Genomic DNA, 13,361 nt, shown 5'->3' on the forward strand with positions numbered 1-13,361 from the left:
CAAGGGAAAAAATCATTTACGAAGTAGTTGATATATCAAAAATATATAAAAAAAAAACCAAATAGATGCTACATTCAAAATATTGGCGAAATTATATGAATATTTTTATTTGCGCAAATGGTACCTATATTTTTTCAATGGACTGGCGCAGAAGTAGCATTGGCGCAAATAAGTTCATTTTTGGCGCAAAAATATATCACCCGATTTCATGTTTGACGTCATGTAAAAATATATCGGTTGACGTCATATTCCTCGTGAATCAAATATGGCCGACTCCAGTGATTCAGAGCAGTTTTCAGACGGGGAGAGTGATGGTGATTTTGAAGTTTTAAGCGGTAGCTCAGAATCTGAAGATGAGATGAATGATGTTCCAATGAATGCCAATCCTTGGTTTCGAGTTAGACCTCCGGAGATTGACTATTTACACGACCAAAGATTTGTAGAGAACAGTGGCCCTCAGAATGTCCCTGCTGCCGACGCTAAACCTATCGACTACTTCTTGCTGTTTCTGACACTTGATTTTCTACGACACATTGTCAGAGAGACAAACAGGTAAAGTTTTCAACAACTGTTGCGTTTTGTTACATTTCACATATGAAAATAGTCATAAGTTTACTCAGTACGATATATTAATGCACACGTTGCGATTATGAAGACATTTTCCTTTGTTTTTTTCTTACCTTTGCCCGGTCGTTTCAATACATAATATAATATAAACTATAGATATAAAATTGGTATATCATTTTGCTGATTCAATAAAAGGTCAGAGTGAGGTGACATGTCTTCTGAACTAGTACAAAGTAGAGGATTTTTTTTAACGTTAGTATGAGTATATGTTCTCGTCCTACTGTCCTAAATATACACATTAATTTGACGCTGGACGTTTAACAAAAAAGCACTAAAAATTACCGAATGGGCTACGAGCATTCGTGAATTAATAATTTATTAAGTCACGCTTTGAGAATGTTAACATGTTTTAATTCTAAGATTGTTTTTACTATTTGTATATTTCATATCAATTATACTGTCAATTTTTTTACAGGTATGCACAAGACTTCATCACTAGTCAGCAGAGGATAAGAAGATTTTCGCGTCTTCATTCCTGGTTTAAAGTTGGTGCTGTAACTTTAGATGAGATGAAAGGATTTATATCAGTAATACTTAACATGGGCCTCATACGTAAACCATCCATTACAGAATATTGGAACACCAAATTTAAAAGTCAGGATACTGTTTGGTTTCGTAACATGTTTTCTAGAAATCAGTTTCAGAGCATTTTTAATTTTTTTCATATCGTAGATAATAATACAATACCGAATCGGAACGACGATAATTATTCACCTACATCAAAATTTCAGTGCTTTGTTGATCTTTTTAATCGACAGTCGAAACACCATTACATTCCAAAACAGAACCTAAGTATTGACGAAAGCTTAATCGCATCTAAAGGCCGGTCATCAATAATACAATATATTCCTTCAAAAGCGGCGAAATTTGGAGTCAAACTTTGGGTATTAGCCGAGGCCGTCAGTGGCTATATTTGTCAAATCAGTGTTTACAAAGGCAAACAATATGACCCAACACCACAAAGAATGTTACAGGGTGCTTACGTAGTCAACAAACTGTTAGATGCCGCAGGATTGTTTAACAAAGCTTATCATTTATTTACTGACAGTTTTTTCTCCTCAATTAACCTGGCTAAAGAGCTTTTAGCAAAAGGAACATTGTTCACTGGAACATTACGCGCTAATCGGCAAATGCCAAACACAATCAAGAATCCTGTTTTGCAGGAAAAGGAGAGCATTTATATTAGACAAGGAAGAATTCTGTTATGTGCATATAAAGAAAGGAATGGTCGAAAACCAGTTAGAATCATATCCTCTTTTTCTAAAGCAGCACAAGAAAATGATAAACCGGCTTTGATTTGCTCGTATAATAAATTTATGGGGGGCGTAGATTTGGCTGACATGATGACAGAGAGTTACAATGATGGACAAAAAACGTTAAAGGTTTGGAAAAAGGTTGTTTTTAATCTTATGCACCGTATGGTAATAAATGCATACATTATTTATAAAGAAAACACTTCCGATAATCCGAAATTGTCGAGACTATCCTTCACACAAAGACTGATAGAGGATCTCGCTAAAAATCACATGGTGCTAAGAAACGAAAACCAAGACGACAATAGACAAAATAAGAACAAAAACGGGATCAGAAAGTTGCCCGGTCACAGAGAAAAAGATTGCGATGTATTTTCAGACAGAAATGGTTACGGGGGTCGAAGGAGGAGTAGGACTGTATGTCGAGTTTGCGGAAAAGGTGTTCACCGGGAATGTAAAGACAACCATTTATGTGTTGAATCATGATTAAAATACATTTTTTGTTTCTTATCAAATGTTTTTATTTTATAGCAGGTGTTCAGACAACCCACTACAATTACATAAATTAGTCATGTATATTGCATCGAATTCTCATCCCTCAAATAAAGATGTCTCTGTACCAGGAGCATGACAAGCACTTTTGAAATTACCCTATTTAACCTATTTCTTGATGGTATTTGGGGTTTTTTAAATTGATTTTAATCGGTCATTCTATTTGGATTCGAATTCGCTCATTGAATGTTTTATGCTTGTTGTATTGTTTGATTTCGATTCAGCGTACTTCTGAAGAATTATTATTCCATAAAAGTTGCGCATGCAGTGCATCAAAATTGGTTTTTCGACTGCTATCATTATTTAGTGAAACTGTAATATTTCTTTGATATTTTTTTTTTATACAATACAAAAAAGAAAAATCAGCAGGAAATCCACACAAATTAAAACAAATTAAAAATTGCATAAAAGTATGGCCAACGCGGCTTAATGAAAAATTGAAAGCACTTTGCATGCAACCAAGCAGCGTGCCGTAGCCCCTCCCACAGTACACAAAAAAAGCGACGTCACTGAAACCTATTGTTCGACGTCAAGAAAAAAAACATCGGCCGAAAATCGGCCCGTGGCAGTCAACGTAGTTTATACAAATCGGCCTAAAATCGGCCCATGGCACAGAAAACGTTAAATGACGTTGACACCCCCTGGTCTTTCAATGTCCATAAAATTCAACCAAATCATTGACTCTGTATATATAAAAATTGTATTAGATGGAGTTTCCAGAAAAAACGTCATCTTCAATATCTACGGAGGGCTAAGATTGTCACTTTTCAGTCAAAAAATGTCCAAATTTTAGGACAAAAAGCATAGGGTGATGGTGAGAGCCCCCTGATCTTTCAATCTTTCTAATATTTAACAGACATTTAGTCAATAGGTAGATACAAACGTGACTAAAAGGACTTTGGGTACACTTCCTGTCTTCTATGTTTACGGAGCGCCCAAAGTGCCAGTTGGATATTCAAAATATATAGCGAAAACCTACCCGAGACCGCTTAAATGACGTTGACACCCCCCTGGTCTTTCAATGTCCATAAAATTCAACCAAATCATTGACTCTGTATATATAAAGATTGTATTAGATGGAGTTTTCAGAAAAACGTCATCTTCAATATCTACGGAGGGCTAAGATTGTCACTTTTCAGTCAAAAAATGTCCAAATTTTAGGATAAAGGGCATAGGGTGATGTTGAGAGCCCCCTGATCTTTCAATCTTTCTAATATTTAACAGACATTTAGTCAATAGGTAGATACAAACGTGACTAAAAGGTCTTTGGGTACACTTCCTGTCTTCTATGTTTACGGAGCGCCCAAAGTGCCAGTTGGATATTCAAAATATAAAGCGAAAACCTACCCGAGACCGCTTAAATGAGGTTGACACCCCCCTGGTCTTTCAATGTCCATAAAATTCAACCAAATCATTGACTCTGTATATATAAAGATTGTTTTAGATGGAGTTTCCAGAAAAAAAAACCCGTCATCTTCAATATCTACGGAGGGCTAAGATTGTCACTTTTCAGTCAAAAAATGTCAAAATTTTAGGACAAAGGGCACAGGGTAATGGTGAGAGCCCCCTGATCTCTCAATCTTTCTAATATTTAACAGACATTTAGTCAATAGGTAGATACAAACGTGACTAAAAGGACTTTGGGTACACTTCCTGTCTTCTATGTTTACGGAGCGCCCAAAGTGCCAGTTGGATATTCAAAATATATAGCGAAAACCTACCCGAGACCGCTTAAATGACGTTGACACCCCCCTGGTCTTTCAATGTCCATAAAATTCAACCAAATCATTGACGCTGTATATATAAAGATTGTATTAGATGGAGTTTCCAGAAAAAAACGTCATCTTCAATATCTACGGAGGGCTAAGATTGTCACTTTTCAGTCAAAAAATGTCCAAATTTTAGGACAAAGGGCATATGGTGATGTTGAGAGCCCCCTGATCTTTCAATCTTTCTAATATTTAACAGACATTTAGTCAATAGGTAGATACAAACGTGACTAAAAGGTCTTTGGGTACACTTCCTGTCTTCTATGTTTACGGAGCGCCCAAAGTGCCAGTTGGATATTCAAAATATATAGCGAAAACCTACCCGAGACCGCTTAAATGACGTTGACACCCCCTGGTCTTTCAATGTTCATAAAATTCAACCAAATCATTGACTCTGTATATATAAAGATTGTATTAGATGGAGTTTCTAATAAAACGTCATCTTCAATATCTACGGAGGGCTAAGATTGTCACTTTTCAGTCAAAAAATGTCCAAATTTTAGGTCAAAAGGCATAGGGTGATGGTGAGAGCCCCCTGATCTTTCAATCTTTCTAATATTTAACAGACATTTAGTCAATAGGTAGATACAAACGTGACTAAAAGGACTTTGGGTACACTTCCTGTCTTCTATGTTTACGGAGCGCCCAAAGTGCCAGTTGGATATTCAAAATATATAGCGAAAACCTACCCGAGACCGCTTAAATGACGTTGACACCCCCCTGGTCTTTCAATGTCCATAAAATTCAACCAAATCATTGACTCTGTATATATAAAGATTGTATTAGATGGAGTTTCCAGAAAAAACGTCATCTTCAATATCTACGGAGGGCTAAGATTGTCACTTTTCAGTCAAAAAATGTCCAAATTTTAGGACAAAGGGCATAGGGTGATGTTGAGAGCCCCCTGATCTTTCAATCTTTCTAATATTTAACAGACATTTAGTCAATAGGTAGATACAAACGTGACTAAAAGGTCTTTGGGTACACTTCCTGTCTTCTATGTTTACGGAGCGCCCAAAATGCCAGTTGGATATTCAAAATATATAGCGAAAACCTACCCGAGACCGCTTAAATGAGGTTGACACCCCCTGGTCTTTCAATGTCCATTAAATTCAACCAAATCATTGACTCTGTATATATAAAGATTGTTTTAGATGGAGTTTTCAGAAAAAAACGTCATCTTCAATATCTACGGAGGGCTAAGATTGTCACTTTTCAGTCAAAAAATGTCCAAATTTTAGGACAAAAGGCATAGGGTGATGGTGAGAGCCCCCTGATCTTTCAATCTTTCTAATATTTAACAGACATTTAGTCAATAGGTAGATACAAACGTGACTAAAAGGACTTTGGGTACACTTCCTGTCTTCTATGTTTACGGAGCGCACAAAGTGCCAGTTGGATATTCAAAATATATAGCGAAAACCTACCCGAGACCGCTTAAATGACGTTGACACCCCCCTGGTCTTTCAATGTCCATAAAATTCAACCAAATCATTGACTCTGTATATATAAAGATTGTATTAGATGGAGTTTCCAGAAAAAAACGTCATTTTCAATATCTACGGAGGGCTAAGATTGTCACTTTTCAGTCAAAAAATTTCCAAATTTTAGGACAAAGGGCATAGGGTGATGTTGAGAGCCCCCTGATCTTTCAATCTTTCTAATATTTAACAGACATTTAGTCAATAGGTAGATACAAACGTGACTAAAAGGACTTTGGGTACACTTCCTGTCTTCTATGTTTACGGAGCGCCCAAAGTGCCAGTTGGATATTCAAAATATATAGCGAAAACCTACCCGAGACCGCTTAAATGAGGTTGACACCCCCCTGGTCTTTCAATGTCCATAAAATTCAACCAAATCATTGACTCTGTATATATAAAGATTGTTTTAGATGGAGTTTCCAGAAAAAAAAACGTCATCTTCAATATCTACGGAGGGCTAAGATTGTCACTTTTCAGTCAAAAAATGTCTAAATTTTAGGACAAAGGGCACAGGGTAATGGTGAGAGCCCCCTGATCTCTCAATCTTTCTAATATTTAACAGACATTTAGTCAATAGGTAGATACAAACGTGACTAAAAGGACTTTGGGTACACTCCCTGTCTTATATGTTTACGGAGCGCCCAAAGTGCCAGTTGGATATTCAAAATATATAGCGAAAACCTACCCGAGACCGCTTAAATGACGTTGACACCCCCCTGGTCTTTCAATGTCCATAAAATTCAACCAAATCATTGACTCTGTATATATAAAGATTGTATTAGATGGAGTTTTCAGAAAAACGTCATCTTCAATATCTACGGAGGGCTAAGATCGTCACTTTTCAGTCAAAAAATGTCCAAATTTTAGGACAAAGGGCACAGGGTGATGGTGAGAGCCCTCGAATCTCTCAATCTTTGTATTATTAAGCAGACATTTAGTCAATAGGTAGATACAAACGTGACTAAAAGGACTTTGGGTACACTTCCTGTCTTCTATGTTTACGGAGCGCCTAAAGTGCCAGTTGGATATTCAAAATATATAGCGAAAACTTACCCGAGACCGCTTAAATGAGGTTGACACCCCCCTGGTCTTTCAATGTCCATAAAATTCAACCAAATCATTGACTCTGTATATATAAAGATTGTATTAGATGGAGTTTCCAGAAAAAACGTCATCTTCAATATCTACGGAGGGCTAAGATTGTCACTTTTCAGTCAAAAAATGTCCAAATTTTAGGACAAAGGGCACAGGGTAATGGTGAGAGCCCCCTGATCTCTCAATCTTTCTAATATTTAACAGACATTTAGTCAATAGGTAGATACAAACGTGACTAAAAGGACTTTGGGTACACTTCCTGTCTTCTATGTTTACGGAGCGCACAAAATGCCAGTTGGATATTCAAAATATATAGCGAAAACCTACCCGAGACCGCTTAAATGAGGTTGACACCCCCTGGTCTTTCAATGTCCATAAAATTCAACCAAATCATTGACTCTGTATATATAAAGATTGTTTTAGATGGAGTTTCCAGCAAAAAACGTCATCTTCAATATCTACGGAGGGCTAAGATTGTCACTTTTCAGTCAAAAAATGTCCAAATTTTAGGACAAAAGGCATAGGGTGATGGTGAGAGCCCCCTGATCTTTCAATCTTTCTAATATTTAATAGACATTTAGTCAATAGGTAGATACAAACGTGACTAAAAGGACTTTGGGTACACTTCCTGTCTTATATGTTTACGGAGCGCCCAAAGTGCCAGTTGGATATTCAAAATATATAGCGAAAACCTACCCGAGACCGCTTAAATGACGTTGACACCCCCCTGGTCTTTCAATGTCCATAAAATCCAACCAAATCATTGACTCTGTATATATAAAGATTGTATTAGATGGAGTTTTCAGAAAAACGTCATCTTCAATATCTACGGAGGGCTAAGATCGTCACTTTTCAGTCAAAAAATGTCCATATTTTAGGACAAAGGGCACAGGGTGATGGTGAGAGCCCTCGAATCTCTCAATCTTTGTATTACTAAGCAGACATTTAGTTAATAGGTAGGCAGAAATTATAACCTTATGTTGGAAAGGGGCAACCATATCCCCAATTGGGGTTGTGAGAGATTAAACAAGCAGCTGACCACCGTCTTGACAAAGAGAGAGACCGATTGAGCTCGGCAAATAGTGAGCTTTGGGATGAAAAAAAAACCAGGCGCACCGGGTATGATTACCACGAATTTTATATATTTTGATATGAGCTGGGTCTAAAAACCATTTAATCGTGGATATTGGTTTTGGGTGAAACAAATTGATTTTATTTTGGATTGTTATAAAGATTAAGACATCGATCCAATAGCTATTAATAGCTGGAATTAGTTGTTGAAAACGTCAAAGCCCTGAGTTGTATAGCCAAAATGAAACACCGCCGATGGTACTCCCAGATGAGGAAGGATCAGTTGGATCAGTTGATCGGAACGAAGACCAACATTTTTTAGCGTTGTTCCAACCCTATACTAGGAAGGATATTATCACCCAAGCCAAACAGCATGAGTTGATAGAGGTTAGCAGGATGTCGAAAGATCGACTACTGGATAAGTCACAGGAACAGATCAGAGAAGATAGGAAATCATTGGGGATAAAATTGAGGTACATCCACTGAAGAAAGCCTTTAAAGATGTATTTACTACCTGAAAGATGACCAATATTATTGACATGGATGTGCAGACCTTCCTTGAGGTCTCTCAGATGTCAAGAGTGGATTTTATAGACGATTGGGCATTGAAAGGATAACAAGTCAATGTGATGCTGCACTGTGAAGATTAACCCAACAGGTAAGATGGATGAAGAGAACGTGGGATACTTTCACTCGGGAAACCAGATTTTCCCCTCAACCACGGACTTGCTTGAAACCCTTGTGAAGATGGATGAAAAGATCGGAGAGAAGATTGCACAGTGGACCTCTGAAAAAAGTGACTGGACATCGAAAGCAATTGTAAAATTTCAAGTCAATATTACCAACGACCGCTGGTTAGGTCACAGTACATTGATTAGCCGGCGTGGATCAAATACAAGAAGGTTGTAATCAATGTGAAAAATAACGACGAGGAGTGTTTCAAGTGGGCCATTCTTTCGGCCTTGCAGGTAGACCCAAAACAAACGGACAGGGTTACACAGAGCTCAATCTGGTAAGCCTTAAGGATATTAATTGATTTGAGAAGGCCAATTCCACCCTGGCGGTTAATGTATTTAGAATAGATGATAGTGAAGTATACCCGCTGCACATTTCAAACATTGGTGAAAAGCGGGAGAGAGAACTCAACTTACTGCTGATCCAAGGCTACATGTGCTTGAACCACGTTTATAGCAAGGAAGTTCTGGAAACCAACAAAGAGTGTTGCGTCAACCACAAGGCAGCTAAGATCAGAGCTGCCCAAAGAAGGGACACACCAGCTGACTTTTGTCAACAACACCCACCCGATGAGAGTCCCTTTCGTAGTGTACGTGGACTTTGAGTGCTTTGATTTACCGATAAGGTTGAAATCAAAAACGATAAGGTTCTGTAGCAATACACACTTTAATTTTTTTAAATATGAAAGTTTTTGTACAATGAAATAGATTTTTAGATAATTGAAGAATAATATAGCCTCCTTAGTGGGGTTATATGAACATTTAGATTGTTTTTAGCATGTTTTATATGGTATGTATCTGTTTGACAGTCCGTATTTTTCTATCCGTACCACCCATAAATTATTTTATTTCATATCGGTTGAGAATAAGATTCTCTTATTGGATAAAAAAGGGTCACATGACATTCATTAATCTTCAGTAATAAATTCCATCGGTCATTAACAGAACAATATGGACCAGAAAACCGGTCGTTAATGAACTTTTACATGATATGGACCGGTGGGGCGTGGTTTACGTCTGATATTGACCGTTGGGGCGTGGTTTCCGTTTCATAATGACTGTTGGGGCGTGGTTTCTCTGTTTAGAAAGATGTACCTTTTATAAAACATGTTCCTGTTTTTAATATTACATTTAAGTTGTTGAATTGTTTATTACATTTTTTCGTTAATGGTAAAATTAAAGAGAACTTAATTAAGAATTTATATACTGAAAAGTTGCACTAAAATGAATGGCAGTATTACTACGACTGGTCTTCACTCTTTGCTATAGAAATCGCACAACTACTCGAGTTCGCTTAAGGCGTTTTGAATTTATGAGAATTTTCCAAAACATGGTTTCTCAATGAAATAAACATAATAGTTCTTGAAAAACTGGTCATTATCGTGATACATGGACTGCCCGCAGAACAGTGGTATTGACTGCGACAGCGATAATGACCTCCCCTTCGGCTCAGTCATTATCACTATCTTAGTCAATACCACTGTCCTGTGGGCCGTCCATATATCACGATAATGACAAGTTTTTCAAGAACTATTATATAAGTAGTGTTTATCAACAAATATTTATAGCTCGACCTTTTCAATTCAAATTATGGAAAAACAAGCAAAAATGCATGTGTGTTTTTTTTTTTTTTAACTTTTCGTTAGATATATGCCTATAGTTTCAGGAAAGGTACAACTGTTCAAACCAACGCTTAGGGGCGTCCAAACAAACGCTTACAGGTATTCAAACCTTCACTTAGGACAGTTCACGTCAACGCTTTAAATAAATGAACGTTTATAAAGATTAAAGACCCTAAACAGTGTGAGGCGCTCGCCAGGGAGTTGCAAGAGAACAAGCGGAAGATTCAAGTCAGTAACATGCAGCATCGCCTCGAGAAGATTGGACTCAACCCTGACCTTTCCAAGGTGTTAAGCTTGTGGTTGAGGCTCAACGAGAGGCAGCTTCACCGATCACCTAAACGATCGCTTAACTTCCTGCAGCAGTAACAGCCCTCCAGCCTCCACCGCCAAAGTTTGACTACCAACTACCCATTGCACCACCTATAGACACCATCCTCGGACTTCGAGCACAGAAGTATTTGCAGATCAGTAACGATCTTTCGCCGACCACACCTTTGGATCTCGATCTCTTCATCGGAAGCTAACCAGTTACTTCTGACGGCGATGATATTTTCGTTGATTGTGTGAGGTACAAAGGAACCCTTAACCTCTGGGAACTCATGGTGAAAAAGAAATCAGAATCTTTTGAGTCCGAAGTTTTTAAAGACCTTGTCGACTATGCAGAGATCCTAATAGTTCCGGCGCCATGTATCAAGGCAATTAACCCTCTCGGGAACCCTAAGGCGATAAAGATCTAAGTGGACGAAGATTGTGTCTCACATCTAAAGCAAGATAAGCATTGTAGCGGACTTCAAACCGTGTTTCTACCCTCCGACTTTGACCAGCTCCTTTAATTTATTGCTTGGATCTGTGCAACACTGCATACCGTGCTGGAAACAATGGTGTGCGCAACGCTATTATGGCGATCATCGATGCCATAAAGAAAGGTGAACACATCAGCATCAAGGAATATAAGCAACTCCATCGTAATATCCTCAATTAAGAAAGGTTTTGTTTGAAAGTATGCATACGGTGGTAGAAGTTTTTTGACACTATCGCCAGTATCGCTGGTCGCATGTTCCCCTCCTCTGCTGCCAAGACATTGAAAAGTAGGCATATGAGCACTGCCACCAATGCAGCCATGCTAGGAGTGGTAGGTGGTAGTCGTCAACCATGTCGTTGACAAAGTGATCCGCACTCGAAAACCCATTGACCAACGCAGCAAGCCCAATCAACAGTTCAGTGTTAAACGCAGAAAGCCCAACAACCAAACCCAGTTAAACAATGTCATCTCTGGTCGTGGCATCGGTACCATCCCAACTTCCTCCAATGCTATAAATAAATACATGATGTCTGTCTGACATCCTTACAATCACAGAAGGGTTGACCTTCGATGAAAGTCTTCAAAAATATTAATACTAGGTCCAAGCGACAGCTCTACACATTTGATCGGGCAACAAATGTTACAAAGAGGGTGAATACATTGTTAGCATCAGAAGCATCAACAACATCCTGGTGAACAGTGGCATCATCAATAGCAGCTACATACACGGCTCCAAACAGTCCACTATCTGAAGCTTCCACCCCCCCCCCCCCGCAATCGATCCCGGGGTAAAGATCATTCAAACCCCCCAAAAATATGGTGTACTTACCCGTGATCTTGAGAACCATCAATCGCATGCAGACATACCTCACCAATCCAGACGGCGATCCTCCACAATATCCGCAGAGAACATCTCACCATCCGCTTCCATCTTCGCGAGGCAAGAATAAATAGTCTATCGAAATACGGTTTGAACTTTATAAAAGGTCAATCTAAATATTACAGAGAGCAGACAAAAAAGGTTTCCCGGTCACCATTCGTTTATCCCACACAAACCTGCATGGTGAACACAAGATGTTGCTTACCCCGCGACAGATTGAAAAGATCACCAAGCTTCTACAAAATGGTTCTAGTGGAAAACAGCACTAACCAATTGAAGAAAAACATTCAAAAAGAAAGTGGATTCCTATCCATGTCAGCGGAAAGGGCAATGCGAGCCTTTCCTATGTTGGCGAACACAATTCATGTCAGCATGAGGTGTTGGAGCCCTAAGTTGTCTGTGTGAAATAGCGATCAACAATGCATTTGGACCTGGATTTTACATCAAAAGGGGTGGTTGTGTGAGCTGTGTGAAGGTGTGTGATAAAGGTCTGTATATTTTCCCTTTAACCTATAGTGACGGTTTGTATTTTAAACTAGGTCATCGATTCTACTAGGCCTAGGGTTCTAGTCTGATCTGATCTGCAGCAAACTGTCCGTTCAAGAACATTCCACTTTTGATACAATCTTGATATATATTAAATCTATGATTTGGTTGAATGTAATGGAAATTGAAAGACCAGGGGGGTCTCACCCTCATTTAAGCGGTCTCAGGTAGCTTTTCACTATCTATTTTGAATATCCAACTGGCACTTTGGGCGCTCCGTAAACATAAAAGACAGGAAGTCTACCCAAGTTCCTTTTAGTAATGTGTGTATCTAACTATTGACTAAATGTCTGCATAATATTAGAAAGATTGAGCAATTAGGGGGCTCTCACCATTGCTCTGTGCCCTTTGTCCTAAAATTTTGATAATTTTTAGCTGAAAAGTGACAAGCCCTCCATAGATATCGAATATGACATTATTCTGGGAAATCCTTCTGATACAACCTTTATATATACAGAGTCTATGATTTACTAAAATTTTGTGGACATTGAAAAACCAGGGAGGTCTCACCCTCATTTAAGCGGTCTCAGGTAGCTTTTCACTATCTATTTTGAATATCCAACTGGCACTTTGGGTGCTCCGTAAACATTAAAGAAAGGAACCTACCCAAATTCCTTTTAGTCACGTGTGTATCTACCTTTTGACTAAATGTCTGCATAATATTAGAAAGATTGAGCAATTAGGGGGCTCTAACCACCGCCCTGTGCCTTTTGTTCTAAAATTTTGATAATTTTTAGCTGAAAAGTGACAATACAAGCCCTCCATAGATATCGAATATGACCTTATTCTTGGCAATCCTTCTGATACAACCTTTATATATACAGAGTCTATGATTTACTAAAATTTTGTGGACATTGAAAAACCAGGGGGGTCTCACCCTCTTTTTAGCGGTCTCAGGTAGCTTTTCACTATCTATTTTGAATATC

The 13,361-nt window shown here is 38.4% G+C and overlaps 1 protein-coding gene across 1 annotated transcript; it reads left to right on the forward strand.

Moving 5' to 3' along the window:
- The first annotated feature begins 216 nt into the window (after window positions 1-216).
- Window positions 217-2,366, forward strand: LOC134681544 (piggyBac transposable element-derived protein 4-like). The gene is made up of 2 exons (XM_063541188.1): window positions 217-552; window positions 1,043-2,366. The coding sequence occupies exons 1-2, from the start codon at window positions 266-268 to the stop codon at window positions 2,364-2,366; spliced, it is 1,611 nt and encodes a 536-aa protein (XP_063397258.1). The 5' UTR covers window positions 217-265.
- The last annotated feature ends 10,995 nt before the right edge of the window (window positions 2,367-13,361 follow it).

This window comes from Mytilus trossulus, chromosome 8 (genome assembly GCF_036588685.1).
Source record: "Mytilus trossulus isolate FHL-02 chromosome 8, PNRI_Mtr1.1.1.hap1, whole genome shotgun sequence".
NCBI classification, from domain to species: domain Eukaryota; kingdom Metazoa; phylum Mollusca; class Bivalvia; order Mytilida; family Mytilidae; genus Mytilus; species Mytilus trossulus.